General features: G+C 39.8%; 1 protein-coding gene across 10 annotated transcripts in view; it reads left to right on the top strand.

Moving 5' to 3' along the window:
* The window catches only part of dab2ipb (DAB2 interacting protein b), a 170,645-nt gene that overhangs the window by 101,417 nt on the left and 49,268 nt on the right, over positions 1–19,960 (top strand). Inside the window, exons 1-2 of one of the 10 annotated variants that reach the window (XM_008423614.3) lie at positions 3,554–4,668; positions 4,806–4,858. The exons of 6 other annotated variants lie outside the window; for them this stretch is intronic. Coding sequence is in view for 1 of the 4 variants with exons in the window: in XM_008423612.3 (XP_008421834.2) it covers positions 14,752–14,774 (23 nt within the window). In the remaining 3 variants the exon portion in view is untranslated. Of the gene's footprint in view, positions 1–3,551; positions 4,859–14,620; positions 14,775–19,960 lie in introns of those variants that run through there. 3 more of the 10 variants (XM_008423615.3, XM_008423613.3, XM_008423612.3) reach the window with 3 other exon arrangements.

The following is a 19,960-nucleotide window of genomic DNA, read 5'->3' on the forward strand; positions in this document are numbered from 1 at the left end:
AATTTTTCTGGATGATTAATTGTCCCAGAAGTTATTGCCGTAAACTATAATATTGTTGTTTTGAGACCATTTTAAAGTAATGTATTGGTAATGGCGTAATAATTCAAGAACACATTCTTAAAGATTAATAAACTTTAAATCCTAACAAACATTTAACACAGGAACGGGAAGACCTTTTAAGTATCCAAAAATAAGTAAACAACACAACAGACATTAAAAAACAAAATTAGTTATGACGTCTTTGTAAACAAATCTGTCCTTCAAAAAAAGGGTTAGTTGAGACCAAAACACCACACTGGAGAATTTTGTCTTCCAGATTTTAGCAGAAAGAGCAAAAACGATAAATTGTCCAAATAGAAATTATTGATCTTGCTTTAATTTATCATGCGATGAATTGATTTGTAGTTTACTGTGAAAGGCCTACATTGTCGTGATCCGTATTTCTATGTGTTTATTTTTGAGTTTCTGTGTGATCCTGTTCCCTGTTAGTCCTGTCTCTGCGTCTTTCCCCATTGATTGTCTCCCAGGTGTGTCTTGTTCCTGTGATTGCTCCGTGTGTATTTAGTCTCACCTGTTGTCTGTGTTCTTCGTCGGGTCCTTGTCTATTGATATCGTATGTCTCCGTGGCTGCCAGTTTTCCTCGTGCTGTTCCCCGCTGTTCCTTGTTGTTGGGTTTATTCATTAAACATATTATTTTCATCACATCCTGGGTCTATCTGTGTCCACTTCCTCACCGCAACCTACCAGCTCATCACATACATATAATATCTGCAGGCATCATACATTTAATTCATTGACATGTTCTTTTGACTCAACTTGATTCAAACCATAAACACACCGTACAGTACAAAGATAAAGTTAGCTTCCGATTGAGGCAAGAAAGTTACATTTTGGTCTCATCTGCCCACAGCGCCTGCTTACTTGTTTACTATGTAAGCAGTAAAGGAGTTCATCAGCCAGTTCATCAGCCCAAAAAGCAGTGACATACTGTGACAAATCTGTATGTTCTACATAGTTTTAGTCATGAACATTGCCCAGCTCTACATGATCCCCTTTAATATTCAACAGCACATATTTACTCCATGATGCCTGGAATTGGTAGAAAATGCTGCAGGCCTATTACTAACTGGCAATAGAAAATATGAGCGTATTACTCCGGTGCTGAGTTTGTTGCACTGGTTAGGGACTAAATCGCCATAAAACCAAGAGGAGATTGATTGTTCTCAGATTTTACTGCTCTATAGCTATAGAACAATCTTTCCCTCAAGTTATTTTAGTGTTTGTCTACTCATCTTTATTCACCAGTTTTTAACTGTATAGGTAACTGACACTGTTATCTTGTCCTTATTGCGCTTTTGTTTTTGGCATGCCCTGTTTTTAAAGTACTACATAAATAAAGTATAGTATGGTATGTTATGGCATATGTGTGAGGCATGTTTCTCTGTGATAAAAATAATTTGTGTAAAGCATACCATTATTAAGTCCTGAGGACTACAAAAAGTAAGACACAAATCTTGTTCTATCCCAGTTTTACAGTGACAGTAATGTGCTGTATCTCTGGAGATTTTTCTCTTTTTTTTAGTATGTGGTTGTAATAAAATGCAATAAAATATCAAGTGAAGGATTGTCGCTATTTTATAATTGGAAATGATTGATATTCTTTTAGGAGAAGTTTACAGATACTTCTAAATAGTTCCATATTTAAAAGTCATGGCAGATTTATTGTAGTTTGTTTTTGACCCACGTGTAATTAAACTTCTGCCATCTGTATTCCTACTATTTCCATTCAGAGGCAAAGTTGATTTGATTGAAATTAGCAGAATTTCCTGAAAAAGACAGAAGAATGGCAAATGTTCTTAATTCAGAAATATAGGAAGTCAAAGTTTCTTATTTTTGCGTCTCGCTCCACATAGCTTCCCTTCTGGGTTGGATGAGACGGATTCTGAAGTCACAGCTACATCTCACCTCGCAGACTCCTCTCCTGTCTCCTTCATTTACATAATACAAGATTTACATAAGGAAAGATAAGACTTGTAAAACTTTTATTCCCCCTCCATGACTGACACGGTCTATTAAACTAACTGACATTCTCGTCCCCTATCGGACCTAAAAAGCGCTGAAGTGCTTGTTCGCTGCCCTGAGAATTAGAAATGAAAAGATGGATGCTGCCATAAAAGATAAGGAACAAGACAGATGACACTCTTAAATAAAAAAGAATAAAAAAGGACTGTTCTGCCATCGGTATCATTGAAAGCTAGCCTGTGTCTTGGTCAGATGCTCACATTTTTAAGTTAAAGAAATCACAAAGTTAAAAACTTTTAATTTTGATGCTCATCAACAGTGGAGTACAACTGCTGAAGGCTGATATTAAATATGGTAAGATTTTTCTTTTAATGTTAGTGTTGAAATTAGCTTTTGCTTCAACTTGATTTAAAAACAGAAATGTTACGTCACAAGTTGCCTTTTCCTCTGAATTGAATGGAAGTTGAGCTTGGTGGATTTAAATCTTGAGATTATCTCACTTATTCCTTCTTTAGATCCTTTCAACGTCAAATCTCAATGGATGTTTGAGGAAGAGATGATTGAGTTTAGCAGCTGCGGCAGCTTGAATTGGCCTATTCCAGGTGCAGCTAATTTGCTCGATAAAAGTGGGATGGTGGTATATAATTGGTTTCGGTGTGGGGAGGGTGCATCTGTAGGCTTCTTTAATTGGATTAAGGAAACCTAAAAGAATTTTCCGTTCTTGATTCTACACTAATAAGATGACAGGATAGAAGAGAGAGAAACGGGTCAAAATGGTGTGTATCCAGTTGGATGAAGGATTAAAGACATAGCCACACATTTTTCTTTTTTAATACTTGCTGTGTGTGATTCTTATTGTGCATTTACACCAAATGCGTTTCGTGCGTCGGGTGCGTCTGGTTTACATTGAAAGTCTGTGTGGAGATGCGTCGAGCTTCCATTGCAGCACATCTAGAGCAGAACGATTTGAAACTTTTTGAGCGTTTGATGCATCAAGCCTGAACAACAAACAAGCCGGCAACCAAAAACAACGAGAGATTTTGACGCATCTGATGCGCCCTCGACGTGCTTGCATGTAGACTTTGGATGTAAACCAGATGCGCGAAATGCATTTGGTGTGAACGTACTTAGGTTATTAGCATGACACACTGTAGAGCTCAGTTTTCAAATTTGTTGGTTTCTACTATGCTGGCTTTAAAATTTGAAGCCTCACCTGGGAAAATTGATTTATAATTATGAATGACCAGGGGTGAGTCAGAGACCCGCTCACCTTTTGGGTTTTAGAACGTAATTGTTTTGTGAAAGGGGCAATTAAAACAACCGACGTTCAACACACTTTTCAGACTTTTCTTTGTGAAACGTTTTCAGAACCACATATTCTTTTCCTTTCTGTTCACAGTTAGACTTCAGTCTCCTATTACCATAGTGAAGATGGTGGTTGTAATGTGATAAAAATGACTTGAGGCTTGAAATGTTGAGGTGCTTTTTTTGTTGTTGTTTGAAAAGGAAACAGGTGTCCATTGCACTTTGCGCAATTTGTTCATTTCACACCAGCAATGCGTCAGCGACGGCTGCTATTGTTTTAAGAACAAGAACGGTAAAGTAGGTGTTTTCGGTCCGAGCACATCCTGTTGTGTGATCATCCAACTCGCACAGGGTCTGGTGTGTATGTGTCATGTGTTTGTGGGAGGGGAGGGGAAGAAGAAGTAAGGGTGATGTCATATTTGATGACTTCACTTCAGATGTGCCAGGGAGTGCGAGAGCATTGCACTGCCCTTTTCTTATCAGGGTGCCCTGCCATGTCTTTCATCCTCCCTATGCCAGCCCTGCCAGTCCCGTACTTCCAGAAATAGACTCAAGCTTCACTCTTAACTCCCCTGCCAGCCCACCAGTCTGATCTCAAAATCCTCCCACTTACATTCCAGTCTCGCCAATATCAAGCCTGTGGCTGAACTCATTGGCTAAGTTACTTTGCCAGAGCTTGAGACCATACAGTCTCTCAGCTGACCTGTTCATATTATGGCATGGTTGGCAGCACATGTACCTCCCTCATCCTCCCACTGACAGCGGCGACAACAGCAAAGAGGAAACACCTCGCAGCAGAGCCAGCAGGACGTGGAACGCACAAACACACACTCTCACTCCCACTGGAGCCACACTGAAGGGGGAAAGCTAGGCTGCACTACACACATTTGTGATTTCCCCCTCCACAACGCACACACAGAGACGTTGGCTCCTCCCTTTGCGAACAGAAAGAGGTGGGAGGTGCAGTCAATCACTGAGAGTAAGTGGAAGGGGCTTTAGCAGGACTTGCTCAGAGGGCGGGGGAGGCGCGACAAATCCTGTTCATTTTCTCCAAATAAATATTGGAGGCACACATCAGGATTCCTTTATCCGGAGCGAGGGGGGAATAAGCAGAGGAAGATAAAGGGCGTGCGTCTGATTTTGGAGGCAACACAGGAAGTAGGGCATGCTCGGCACAGGGGTGAGGAAGGGAGGGTGGGAGAAAGAAAAGGAGGAGAGGGAGAGCTTTGTGGTGCTTTTTCTCCACCCCTCGTCTTAAAGGAGCAGCAAAGAGGAAAGATAGACAGACACAGTCGGTCAGAGGGAGAGGAGAGGACCACAACTAAAGACGTTTGGAAGGAGGTCTGCATCAACAGCATAAAAAAAAAGTGGGGGGGAATGGAGCTCTGAAATTACATGTTTCCCTAATTTTTCTCTGGCTTTTTCCTCCTCCTCCCTTCCTCCCCCCACCACCACCACCACCACCAATTCTGGCTCAGTCTGCTTATTTTTCCTCAACTCTGCGAGTGTTGTAAGACTCTGACTATGCTTGGTGAGTGTTATCCGGCTCTTCACATGTCATCGTGCCTTGTCATCCTTTGCGAGACGGGTCGTTTCGTGCGAACGCGTGTGGCCACTAACGGAGATGTGAATGCAGGCGGCTCGCTCCAAACTGCTTCCACTCCCGTGAATTTGTGTGCGGGTGATGCTCCAGCTGCGCGGTGTGCTCCTCAGTCACCAGCGACGTCCTGACCACACACACAGACTCGCAACGGCTGTTTGCATTGCATGGTCAAGACGGAGCAAGCTATCGTGACAGATTTTTATAGAGGCCATAAAAAAAAAGCCACTGTGTGCTTTTGTTCTGTTTTATATGCTCGTTTGGGAGCGTGGAACTCGAATGTGGGAACGTCACACCAGGCTGGCCTGTGTGACGGAGGGGCTGCCAGCTAACGCAAATCAGATGACTGGGCCACATTGTGAGGTCAGCTGCTGGTTCTGGCCAACAGTTTCGGTCCAAGTAGATTAGCTATGAAAAAAAAAAAAAAGCAATGAGGGTAGTCTATTGTTGGTGGCTTTTAATCCATGATGCAGTGTTTCTTCTTTGATGATGTGAAATTGAAATTGATGGCTTTTCTTCAAACTTTAGAAGTTTAACTCTGAATTAAACATCACAACAAGGATCATTTTTTGCAATGTGTGGCGGAGTCTTTATCAGCCTGTCCTGATATTGATTGGAGCCTAAATAGACCAATAAATGCAGGCTACTCAGATGTTCATGGCAATGTAAGTCGTAAAAGGAGACCCTTACATGCAGAAAATTGGTAAGCAGCTGTATATCATATTTGTTTAAGTCAATGCAGTTTTACTGGATTTATTTGATCATCAAAAAACTAGAGTGATAAATATAATTTTCGAGGGAAATATGTATATTTGTGCTCTAAGAAAATCAGGAATTCAAGATTTTAAACTGCTTTTCTTCAATTTCTTCAATTTTCCCCAGAACTGATGGTTTTTATGTTCTATTCAAGTCAACCTGACAACTTAATTGAATTTCGTACATTTATGCAAATCTATCCTGATCCGCTAAGAGCTAATCTGATGAAAGTCACCAAAAGTGATTTGATTTGTGTTCATAAATAAGCACATTAATTGAATAAAACCACTTACCAAAGTAAGAAAAAGAAAATCTAAAAGTTATTAATAAAGATCATCTGTCGTCTCAAGGTACTGCAGAAAACAAGTCCACCTGCACTGAATCCAGTTTGGTCCAAATGAATTTCAAATCAAAAAATTCAATCCAATACAATCAATCAAATTCAAGACAAATAACATGCAGTTCTGTTTATTCCGAATTTTAATACAATACAGTGAAATTTAGCTGATCATTTAAAGCTAGTTAGTAAAAAAAACTATATATTTTTGATTGCAGCCTAATTCTGACCAAGCATGTGGCGACAGCAGGAAGGAACCACATCCACCCTATCCTGGATTAAAATGTGCAGCCATCTGTTACGGCTTTATTTGAGGATACAGGACCACGATAGACTACGCATACCTTCTAAAAGAAAAGTATGCGTAAAAAAGAAAAGAAAAAGTAACTTATAGTAATACCTCCATTAGTGGTTTTGTTTAGGATAAAAAAAGCAAATGAGCACATAGGGACTGACGTAGGAGTACATTTTAAAAAACAAACAAACAAGCAGTTAATATCGCGCTACATCGGTGGTTTTTCTCCAGGACAGAAACACGGTTAAATACAGACGAATTGAGCCATGAGTTCCCTCTGTGGAAATGCAGTGAAATCTCACTTTTTTTCCTTACGTCTTTGGAACATAGAAAGAAATGTTGCACCAATCGCATAAGCGGGTAAATTTAGTTTCAAGTTTTACACAAAAGACTTAAATTAATCCAGTTTGGATTTGAAAAGCACTCCGATTCCACTGAGAAAGCTATTTTCTGTTTTGACAAAGCAGTAATGGTTGTCTGATGGTTGGTAATTTGTGTGCTTGTTTGCTGCAGCATGCTGTTGATGTGGGTTTCAGAGCTCAGCTAGTGTCTTGTGTTCTTGAGGCTTAGATAAATAGTAATAATAATAAAAGAAACTGCTTGAATTCAGCGTATTGTGCTGAAAACATTTGGAGCACTCAATGTATGGACTGTACAGCTGTTTACATTATGAGCTTTCATTGTTTTCCTCTCTACTTAGCCAGTGGCGGTATTTCAGTTCGAGCTGATGCTACTGTACATACTGATGCCTCTTCACATGTAGTATCCAGAAGCCTGGGTTTGTTTTGTGTGTGTGTGCGTGGGGGTGCATGCGTGTGTGTGTTTGCTCACAGCTTGTTAACAAGTAGACAAGAGATGTTGGTCATTTCTGCAGCTTCATGGCCATGCAGATGTTGTGGAGGGGTGAGACAGCGAGGCCAAATGTGGATAGAAGAAACTAGTCGCTGTAGGAAGAAGACTGAAACAAAACAACAGTCGTCGATTGTTTATGCTCTAGTATTTTCCGCACTTGTTAATTCTGGGTGACTAAACCTTTTATGCACCTTCCAGACAGTTTCTTCTCACTTCAAAAAATGATCACAGGGCCGTTCGGCTGATGATGTGATTAAGTACTGGCCCATATATTTGGTGCGTTACGTGTTATGCAAGAATGAATACAGCGCTGCTTTGTAATCTGTCCTCCCAATGCTCTGCTTCCTGTCTGTTCTCCTCTTTTTTTTGTGGAGTGTTGTGTCTCTCTGTAAGTACTCTGTCACACTGTGGATCATCTCTGTGATGTACATTGATTTACTGGAAGCTGATGAAGTGGAGCGGAGCATTTGATCAGACACAGGGACATGGAAAGGAGGGAGGGAGGGAATGAGTGGCTGGATGGACGAGCTGGAGGTTGATGGTCCACTTCTGGTTTCAGAAGGGCACAGTTCAACACTTAGTCTGAACAAAAACAAAAAAATAATCTGGTCAACTGGAAACACAAAGAATATTTTCAGATTGGTGCAATACAAGTATTAAAAGATCACACAAACAACAACAGTATTTATTGTGGAAGTTAGTACTGCTTAAAGAAGCGATAATTGCTTTCTGAGATGTTTGAAAATAAAAACAAAGTGGTGACAGCTTAAAGTTATCAAATGTGAACAGTTTTAATAAAACAAACAGGCTCAATTGACATATCTCCATATATAAACAAAACAGCTCTATAGGTAAAAGTGGATCATTATGAAATTATACAAGTGTTGTTAATAATAATTGTATTAAATGCCAAAAGAGATGGTGTACATTTAGCTGTGTGTTCTAGTTTTTTTTCCCCAAGCTTTCCCTAACATAGCTAACCATACATGAACAACCTCCATGAAAAAAATAAATACATAAAAAATATATATCATGAAAAACAAATGGAGGACTGGTGTATAGATAACATCTAAATAACTCAAAGTTCAAAACAATTAGTACAGAGAGTCACACAAATTCTGGACAATTTACAACAATACATTTAACCCATTTAACCCAGATATTACAATTTTTTTGCAAGCTGCAATCTACCTGAACAAGTAATTCTTTCCACCTTAAATAAATCTTATATGATCTGGTTCCAGTCATTCAGGGATTGAGCTGCTATGCTTTGCCATTTCCCTGGGTGTTCTAGTTCTTAAAGAGAAATGTATCAATTGGCTAAAATTTTACATCTGCCAATCAGCGCTTTAAGAAAAACAGAATAAAAACTGTACCCGAATTTCTGCTTGGTGTATTTTTATTTACTCCATTCAGTCAAATTTTCTTTAGATTTTTAATATTTCAAACCACACTTACAAGACGAATTACATTAGATTTAATCATTAGATGGGAAGATGGGATTTAGGTTTGTTTAAGTCAAAAATAATCTGATGAAATATCCACATCTTCAAAAAAACAAAGCAAAAAAAAAAAAAAAAAACAAAAAAAAAAAAAAAAAACGGACGTGTTCAGACAACTGTTCAGCATGGTTTCTTTTCATGAAAGGTATTCCAGCTAGACCTCATATATATATATATATATATATATATATATATATATATATATATATATATATACACACACATTGTTTCTTTGTGGGAGAGGATGAAATGGGAACATATGGTCGTGATGGAGCAGCATTGTCAATACTTGCCCTGAAGGCCGCGTTGTGGATCCAGTTGGAACGGCTGCAGAGAACAGCCCTCTGCACTTCATCCCTGTTCTGTTCACATGTTTCTACCCAAATCAACTCTGTGAAGTTGTTGTCACTGCCTCATCTCTCCTCTATTTATTTGGCTGCCTCGACAAATGACGCGAAGGCCAAGCTGTGGCAGAACGAATGACGGGGAGCTCTAATGGCTCCCGAGGTTCCACTTCCACTTGTTTCTCTTCATGTGTGAACTTGTGGAAAAGGAGACTGAACAACAGTTTCTTTTTTATCTTTTTAAAACGCCATCTATAGATCCGAAACACTAGGTTTCCAATTGTTTTGAACTGGACTCGTAAGAATTTTGAGGAATTAGGCACTGCGTCTTGGAATGTGGGGAGTAGAGACTGCAGTGTCGTTATCTGTTGTTTACGCAGAATGAGGAGCTGCTGATGCAGATGAAGCCTTAAAATGATGAGAGTTTGTTTTATTACACACAATAAAACAATGACAGTATTTTCCTCATTGTATTTCCTATCAGCAGATTCAATAAAGATACCAAATCTAACAATTACTTAAACCATCCCATTTGTTATACAGTAAGTGGTGCTTATGTAGTTAAATTACGCGTCCCATAGTCTGAGCAACAGTTTTTTATTCAGTGAAATGGCCTCTAAAGATTCACTGACTACACTTTTATTGCTGCTTTTCTTCCACCAATGTCTGCTAGTGGCACTGTCCTTTCTCTGAGCAGGAAACAATTAACTATAGGTAATATTTTACTGTCAAAAAGAATTAAGTGGATGTGGGGTTTATGATTTATGCTGTATTTAGCATCTTGTTGTAGTGATTAGCAAAGGTTAGTCTTGCTGATTCTGAATATTAGTCTCTGCAAGTAGAACATGCAGGTCCACACATCGACTTTGAGAGTTACAAAATGTCCAGTATCTACAAATGTAATTGTTTCCATGACGAAAGGCAGCAAATTTAAAATAATACGTATAACGGGAAAGGTTTTGAAGGCAGAATGTCAGAAACAGTAAGAGATTCTTAAAGAGACAAAGGCCCAATTTCAAGGCATCAAGTTACAAAGTCTAATTTCTTGTAAGTCATGTTTGATACATACAGCATTTTTTTAACAACTAAACCTAACATAGTTACTTGATTGCGCAGTAAAACGACACTTGATGCCTAAAAATACATGTTGAATAAATTACCTACAGTCATGCTTCTGTTTCATAAAATCCACATCAGTTTTGAGAATTCTAACTTGGGAACATCGTCCCTTCAGTAACCACTTCCTTCCTGAAGAGAGTGCTAATTTTGCATCCTTTTGTTTGTAAGTTCACTGATTGTTGTGAATAGGGTTTGGACATTTCAAAGCAACTCGTCACTGGTCATTCTGGTGGACTTTTTTTGGTGAATTTCTAATCATTTCTCGGCTTTGTTGCATAAAAAAATCTGAGGTGGACTGATTGAGTTGCAGGTTGAGAAGACTCGATGCTGGTTTCCTTTTAAAGACTTTTGTCTCCTTGTCCTTATGAACCTTTGTTTCATTTCCTGTTTGGTGTGAAAGCCAATAAATGTGAGGTGAAGCCTCCAGCAACACTTGCAATTCAAGGAAACAACTTTATAATCAGACAAACTTTTTTTTTGGGCTTGTGTCTCGATGTATTTCAAGCATTTTTAGAGTTTTCACCTCACCAGATCTTTGACACTTTTCACACACTTTGGGAGTCGGTAAAGTTGTGCGAGAAACTTTTGGATTTCTGCAAATAGATGAGAAAAAAGGTCTGATTTATACTTGGAGAAAAAAAATTGATTGTTGCGGTGGCTTATACAGATTGTTGAGGACAACACGATGATTGTAACGTATGCTACTGCAATATTATACTAATTGTATATTTTATGAATTTAGTGCGGCCTTATTTCAAACAAATTTGCAGATACAAATTTGAAAGAAAAAAAAAAGATGCGATTCATATTTGATTTATGTACATATATACTAAGTCCGCTCTTGCTTCCCAGTGGTGGTGAGCTCTCCACTTCCTGCCTGTTCATTTAGCAATGCCTTTTTAGGACTGTCATAATTACTTCCGAGTCTCAGTGTTGTTTCTCAGGCTACTTTTTGAATTCTTGGTTACCAGATAAGTGCCGTAATACACATTTCTTCTTTTCATCTTCATGTCTCTTTCCGTCTGTTTCCCTCCTGCCCCTTCTGTCAACATTTCCCGGTCCAAGACGTGTCACGTTTGCTTCGTCCATCTCCCACCCCTGCGCCACGTAGACTTGTGGGAGCTCGTCTGGAATGTTATGTATCCACCCATCATGTTTCTTTTGGTCTCTTCCTGTTTTCCTGTGCCTCCGCTTTACGCAGGTGTTGCCATGCCGAGCAGGTTGGTGGTTAGCAAGGGAATAAGATCTTAGCAATGAGGCCGCTCAGATGATGACAGGACACAAACAAGCTAGCTGAATGAGTCTTATCTCACCTCACGGTGCCGTGCTCTTGTCAACAACTATAGATGGACTCATTCTCGTGAACAAAATGTTATCCATTGACTAATGTGCATATATGCCTTGATGCTGCAATGGTTTTAAAGCCACACAACCTGTTTAGCACAGCACAACATTGTCCAGAAGGGTGTTTTTTACATCCTTTCCACTCCCTACATTTGTGATTACAAACTAGATTGAAAAGATACAATAGGCTCACTTACTCCCCAAAACTCCAAACAATCTCATGATGTGGGATATTATCGCAGCCCAGAACAGAGGAATGAGGAAATCACCCTCCTTCCCTCAGTGTTTAGTCTCTGAGCTTCGCCTTGGCTTTGCAGTTAACCTTTACCCAACCATTCATACAGCAGAGTGGCATGTAGGCCTGTTGACTCTAGATAAGAACAAACAGGACCTTAAATCCAATGCAGTAGTGGTACAAACTATATTTTACCTGAAACAGATTAGGTAACACTTTATTTGAAGGGGGGTGAATAAGACAGTCATAAACATGACATAACACCTGTCATGAACATGAATAAGCCTTCATGAATATTTATGACTGTTGTCATAAAGCGTCATTCTGTAAATTATGATACTTTTAATACAAAGTTGACATTAACCAAGAAATCATTACTGATATAAATTTGTTATAAAAGTATTACTGACTGCACTTTAAAAATTAGGTAACTTTATGTTATTAAAGGTAAAGTTTAAACAGTAATGATTTCTTGGTTAATGTCAAGTTGTCATGACAAAGACATTTTGAATAATGTTAACTTTGTATTAAAAGTGTCATAATTTACCGAATGACGTTTTATGACAACAGTCATAAATATTCATGAAGGCTTATTCATGTTCATGACAGATGTTATGTCATGTTTATGACAGTGTCATGACAGTCTAATTCAATCCCCTTCAAATAAAGTGTTATGTGCTCTATCTTCCTGGTTTTAGTGAGAACACGAGCAGCAGGTTCTGGATCACCTGCAGCTGTTTGATTGATTTATTAGTCAGATCTGTGAAGACGCTGTTGCAGTAATCAATGCGGCTAAAGATAAACACATGGATGAGTTTCTCTAGATCGTGCTGAGACATAAGTCCTCTAATCCTGGAGATGTTCTTCAGGTGATAGAAGACCGACTTTGTGACTGTCTTAATGTGGCTCTGAAGGTTCAGGTGAGAGTCCATGACTACTGCCAGGTTTCGGGCCTGATGAAATATATGTGAAATAATAGGATTGTTCTTTAATTCCCAAAGTCCGTCAGTCATTTAGGCTTGCAACCTGTGGAACCCTAAAGCAGAAATATCGGCTATTAAGACTAAACTAGTTTTATATTCCAATTTAAGATTAGCTCCTTTTGTTGAAGAAGATGAAAGATAACATAACACCGATTGTTCAGTTGTGCGTCTGAAAATAATGAACTTTAAGTATGTAATACTAGTCCATTGCCTGTTTTATGCATCTGATAGCGCTGCATATCTAATTGTTTGCCACCTAATGCTTTGTGGCAATTGTATCACACCTTACAGTAGCTACGTAATACAATGAAATGTCCACCAGTGCTACTCCAATGTTGCAGCAAAAATGACACTACTTAATATCATGCTGCACAGTGTATGCGGCAATAACGATTCGCTAACCTGAAGTGACTCCACCAGGAAGGCAGTCCAACTTATTTTTTTGATTTGTCTACTTGAGAATGCTCACAGACTATAAATAGAGCTTTAATCTTTCATCTCCAGACGGTCATGTGATCATTAAGTAAGAAAACATGATCACAGCAAAACTTTTGTATTCTTTAAACTGTAGCAGACTCTATATTTTCCATCTTTTACCCATATATCCATACACTATGCAAGAGAGGATTGCAGATGTGAGAGGATGCGACGACTCACAAAATATCCTTAATTTTTTCATGTGTGGCCAGGCCAGGGTCCAACATCCAACAGGTTATTTTTTTTGTTTGTTTGTTTGTTTCATTTCAAAACAAGAAAAAGTCAGACAGTAGCTTGAGTTGTAAAATTAGATTTTTTTTTAGGACTTAAAATTGAAAATGAGCGATTTTTGATTTCACTTCACTGTTCCTTATGACACATGGTGATTATCAAAAGCAGCACCGTGTTTCACAATGATGTATGTTTTTTTATCACAACATGCTAAGGGATTTTGTTCTCAAAATGTAGAACTGGATAAAAAAAACAAAAAACATTTCAAGTTACTGATCAAAATAAGTTGATGGTGTTTTGCCAAGGATGATAACATAATTATACCACAATTACTATAAAACAAGCTAAATAAAAAGCTGAAAAAAGATTAAGGACTCCATGCAAAAGGACCACTTTCCATGGGATTATTTCCACCATGTCTTTTTCTGGGTTGGGTTCATTCTGCAGCTCTAATTACATTATTATGACATCACTCCTTCCTGACTGTGAGAGAGCAACCCTCACAATGTTTGTCCTTCTCAAACTTGGCTGGCCTTATTTTCTCTTCTCCTTTCCCCACATCCGAGTTCCTCCCTTGACGCTCTTTTCTTCCATTTTTCTACCATTATTCCTTCGTTTCTTTCTCTTCAGTTAAGGAAGCAACATTTTCCCACAGAGCATGCATGGCACCGAAAAGGGCTGAGCCATTGTTGCCTCTTGAAGTGAGGGGAGGAGAGGATGGACTGACTTCCTGGCTGCCAATGTTGAGCCTCTGTCAGCGTGAGAAAAGGCAAGAAAGACGAGTCGATGATCACAAAAAAAAAAGACTAGATTCGACGGATCCAGTGTAGCTAGAAAGAGTTAGAGGCTAAACGACCTCATCTCTTTCACCTCTTTCACCTTTTGATGTAGTTTCTTGTTTTCTCTTCTGTCACTGCCACGTTTTTTGCTTATTACACAGCAGCTCAGCAAAACTATAAGCTAAACATAGAACCGTGGGGAGGGAACACCGCCGTGTCTGCGGGCATTTGAATGAAACCCCAAAAGACGCAGGTGCCGTGTTGATGTGTTGGTGAGCGGGCGAGCTTGCAACTTTAAGATCCTCCACAGGTGACCTAATCTCAGCATATTACCACGGTCTTACAACACCGGGTTGTCCCGAATAACAGCGCTGTCTTTTTAACTGGGATGTGGACAGAGGGGTGTGTCCGGGGCCAGCAGACATCCTTAGGGAGTGCTGTGGTGTAAGTCAGAGGGGCAGAGGCTCCGGCTCTGTTCCCAGAGATCCAGTAGTTGCTCGGGAAGCTGTGAGAAATGCAAATCCAAATTTCGGTCGCGCTTTTTGGAGCTCAGAGAGGATCCGCGGGACCATGTTTCACATTTTCAGTAAATCGTAAGTGTTTTCCCCTCTTTTTTTAAATGCCTCTTTCACGCTCGTGTGCTTGTCGCTGGCGATAGCTGCAGCCCCAGCTGTTGTGGTTTACGGAAGGGGGAGAGAATAAAAACAAAAACTGTGCTTCTGCATCCACCCACGATCGACTCGGGCTGCATCCAGCCTGGATTTAGCTGCCTTAAATGTCATAAAGTAGTTGCTGCATGAATTATACATGCAAAGAAATGCCATGATGGTTAATTAAAAAGAGGAAAAGTACAGAACTCCTCAGGAGCTGGGGAAGGCTGCGAGAAGAAGAAAAAACAGAGACATGTTTAGACTCGAAGATGAAAAAAGGAAATTCATTGCCAGAGGCGAATCTCAGCTGTTGACTGCAAACAAGAGTTCGGTATTGACAATTTAAAGCCGTTTGTCTGCTAAAATCACACCATCTGTTTAGCTCCTGTAATTATATATGCACCGACGAAAACACAAAGTCGAAGTTTGTCTTCTGATATCTTTGTATGGAGTTTTGCCGCGCCGTGTGGGAAGTAGCTCTCTGCCCTCCCTCTCCTCCACGTGAACTTGAGTGCTCGCCTTCTTCTTTGTCCGCTGCCAAAGGGGTGTTTGAATATTCAGGTCAAGAAGTCAAAAACTGCACTTCCTCATCTCCTCCACATGTTGCCCGTCCACTTCCATGACTGTTTATGCAGAAGCTGAAGAGAAAAGATGTGTTACCAATTGATGGATTTCCTCAACTTGTTCTAAATGATGTAGCAGCAGTTGTTTTTTGGGGGTTTTTTGCCAGGCATAGGTTCCTATAAATACAAATGTGTCCTCTAAACAGGCGAGCTGGCCCATTAGCACATGGGCACAGATGGACATGCTTTCTCCCTGACGCCGGTGTACTTGGAGCATTCTCAGCCAGAGCTGACTCATACATTCTAATGCGGTGCTGTTTTGCTCCTAATAGTCCTATTATTGTTGCAGTTGCTGGTTTTACTTCTTACTTCTACAGCTAAAGGGGTTACATAGCGAATCGATAATGGCTAATGAGGAAAGACAAAGAGGAACTGCAAACCTCGGAGGAAAAAAAAAAAAACATTCTTCTGTGTGTGTGATATGAGTTGGCCTGATACAGTGTGGGATTTTTTATTTTTATTTTTTTACAGAATATTGACCTTGATTAAATATATTCATAGCTGAATGGTCATATTGTATTGACCCCGATTTAAAACAGATTGTGTACAATATGATTTTGCTGTTTTTATTTAAATCAGGCAAAGAAATTCCTACTGCTGCTAAAATAACAGAATACGCTGATTAACACTGTTGTAGCAACATACCTTTGATATGTCTTTTACTTTTCAATTAAATTACACTATCCTGATTGAAAATATTAACATTTTAGCAAGTAGTTTTAATGTTCTTATTGTAAAAATCGCTTAGCTTCTGGGATTAGCATTGGCATTTTTAATGTTGTCTGGTTAGTTAGGCTTCTCTGGTAGCAAACCTGCAATTGACTGCCACTCGTAATTTCTTGCTTAGGCAGGTATTAACATTGTTGCCTTAATGAAAGTGATGGGCGATGGAAAAGTTTGTCTTCCTTCCACCAGCAGAACAGCAGGCGAAGGAATGGCAGCACCCTTCCACCATGCGATACGGCCGAATGTCCAGAAAAGCTCTGCTGAGTCTGGCACTTTGTCTGGCATTTAAAAATAAAAGGAGATGAAACTGTTGGAACTGTTTCATGTAAAATGTTTGCAGCCTTGAAACCAGAACTTTATAAATCTGACAGTTTGGTGTGACAGAGATGGATGCCGAGATTTGGGAGCTGATCGGCTGTAGAGGACCGTGAAGACAGCAGCTGGCAGAAAATATTTGGATTTATGTCCCAGTAAAATTACACATAATACTTCCCGCATGTTCATGATGTCGCATGGTAAGTTATTTTCTGCTGCATTTTATATATATTAGAGATGTGCCGATCAGGTTTTTTCCTGCCGATACCGATCACTCATGAGGCGCAAACGTCCCCATCCACTCAGTGCGTTATAGTTACACATCGCTTAGGATTTCTTGCTGCGCATTTGCGCAGTGCGAAGGAAAAAGGAGACCAGCTGCACAGGTAGGCTGCGAAATGAGATGCAGGTGATCGGTATCGGCAGCAAGAGACCGTGATCGGCGATCACCAATCATACACTTTTTCACGGAAATTGGGCAATTATGATCGGTGGCCGATTGATCGGCACACCACTAAAATATATATATATATATTCGGGTGCTCCTTCAGTTAAGAAAACAGTTTGATACAAATATATGCTTATTTCCTTTGAAAAAATACAAACAAAACTTTCTTCTGCTTATAAAAAAAGTTACTTTTACTTGAAGTAAAATTTTAGTGAGGTACTGCTTACTTTTTATTTCAGTAAAATATTACAGTGGTAAATTGGCTTGTATTTAAGGAAGACTTTGTCAAAGTAACAATATTTTTATCCTCGTTTTGCCTCCTCACACGTCTACAAGAGAGGGCTAAGTAATGCTAATGGGCTAGTGATGCTAATGCGCAACTTCAGCAGTTTATGAGCCATGGAGATGTTATACTTTTCTCCACCTCCTCAGGTTCTAATGTTACAGGACAGTGTCTCAAACTGCTGACACACACAGACCCTCAGGCTTTTACTGTAAGGATTGCTGAACGGCCCAAAGTCAGTGATAGGTTAGTTAAGTGGACAGTTATGGCCCTAATTAGGCCAACGTTTCCACCACCCTGTCTCACTTTGTTATAACCATTTCATCTCTGGCCTCATTTTCGACCACTTGTCCTTGTCTTTTGTTCCTCTGTGGGGTTTTTTCTTCTTTTTTTCCTGTGCAGAATTTAGGTGCTTCGCAGACAAATTGGTGTCAGAAGCACTTTTGGAGAGATTTCTTTTTTCTTTTTATGATGCAAACAGTGTTTGGCTGAAGGAGGGATAATAAGCTCGCCCAATCTATAGAATCATGAAATGGCTTAGTCATTATTTTATTGGCTGTCACGTAGCTCAGTTCTGCTATTTTTGGTCATGGAATGAAATAGGGCTTCTTACAATTAGATATCTGTGCCGGGGTTACAAGTTATTTCACCTTCAAGGAAAACAAAATTCTGAAGATTCTTTTGCTGTAATTTTCTCAGTTTAACATTGTTTTCTAAAAGCTAGAGAATTTTAATATGAAAGAGAGTGATCTGTCTGATTCACACCAGGACAAACATTTTGCAAAGCAGATTTTTTTCATGTTGTATTTGCACCAGACATTCACATGCACAGACTGCATCATAAAAACTAAAAAGGGTAAATGGTTATTTTTAAGGACTAACACGGGAAAACTGTTGCTTTTACCAATTTTCCACATGGTAGCACCAGATTTTGGTAGAAACAGTCTTATAAAGATGATTTCCAAAGAAAAAAAATTTTTTCCGTAATGTCGTATAATTGGGGCTACACAGTGGCGCAGTTGGTAGAGCTGTTGCCTTGCAGCAAGAAGGTTCTGGGTTCGATTCCCGGCCCCGGTCTTTCTGCATGGAGTTTGCATGTTCTCCCTGTGCATGCGTGGGTTTTCTCCGGGTACTCTGGTTTCCTCCCACAGTCCAAAAACATGACTGTTAGGTTAATTGGCCTCTCCAAATTGCCCCTAGGTGTGAGTGTGTGTGTGCATGGTTGTGTGTCCTGTGTGTCTCTGTGTTGCCCTGCGACAGACTGGCAACCTGTCCAGGGTGACCCCGCCTCTCGCCCGAAACGTTGGCTGGAGATGGGCACCAGCACCCCTCCCGACCCCACTGAGGGAAAAAGGGTGCAAGAAAATGGATGGATGGATGGATGGATGGATGGATGGATGGATGGATGGATGGATGGATGAATGTCGTATAATTGGATAATGGAAAAATAACAATGTGAAAGCCTACTTTGCAGAAGCTAACTTTTGCTTTCCATGGTAATGATGTGAAAATTCACATTTAAAAACGTTTAAGAAACAGCAATGCAAAGTTTAGTTTTCTTTTTTTTTTTTTGCCTAATTTTGGCCTTCACCTTTCCTACATACAAGCGAACGTGCTGCAAATAAATGTACCAAAAGCAGAAATATGTCCTCTAGGCTAAGTCGATGTTAATGTTGATACTCGACTCAGTGTTCAGTTTACTCCACTTCTCTGCTGTAACTTTTTAAAGAATAATAAAATACATTCAGTACTGTGCCTAAGCTGAAAAGGAAAAAAAATAAAAATAAAACAAAAACAAATGTTGAGTTTTAGTAATGAAGCCAAGCGGGACACAGAGAAAAGGAAACATCAATATGTCTTTGTGGTGGTGGAAGCTGTAATGGGTCTAAGTACCTTTATTTGCTTGCCTGGAACATCTTCCCATTGTAATAAATTATTAAATCCCTTACATAAGGCAGTATAAGAAGCAATTTTAAAAGTTGAAGCTCTAAAGAAGAGTCTGGTTCACTGTTTAATCAGCTTAGTACTGTCTCTAGATATTTTTATGGCCTTGGATGCTTTAAGTCAACATCTGTGCCTGGAAGAAGAATAATCCATCCAGACCAGAGTGACTATCAATGTGTATTGATCACGATCCATCATTTTTGATGGTTTTTGTTGTCTTCAGTTGGATCAATAATGCATTGGTGACCGCTAGCGTGACATTTGACCTTAGCTCCGGCTTAAAGAGTCATTCATTAGCGTGACCTATGACCTCATAGATTCGTTCCGAATCCCCAAGTCGGAATACCTCTGCCACGAACGAATCCTCTGGATAAATACTTTAAAAAAACAACAAAAAAACCCTCGAAACAGAGCTGTCGGACAAACACTCAAGGAGAGAAAAATAATGTGCGAGATGATCACACGTGTTTAAGAACTCAACATCCCTTGCAGATTGTCACCGGGTATTGATGTCCTTTGCAGTTGGCTGGTTTGATCACATTTGCAGCCAGCTGTTCTGTTCTCTCTCAATCAACTCTCAACTCGGGAGCTGAGCCCCAGTCCGCCCGCGCTGGTGCAGCTTCGCGCCGCTCCGTATTTCTCTCCAGCAGTGAGCATCCTAGCAGATGTTACACCGAATTAGCTCCCTGCTTAGAAGGGAGTCGGCGCTCTCGCTGTAATCAAGCTGCGTAGGTGTGTGCGTGTATGTGTGTGTGTTTTTTTTTTACTCCAGACAGCCTGGCTCGGTGGC

Source organism: Poecilia reticulata, chromosome 12 (assembly GCF_904066995.2).
Source record: "Poecilia reticulata chromosome 12, P_reticulata-male-v2, whole genome shotgun sequence".
NCBI lineage: Eukaryota > Metazoa > Chordata > Actinopteri > Cyprinodontiformes > Poeciliidae > Poecilia > Poecilia reticulata.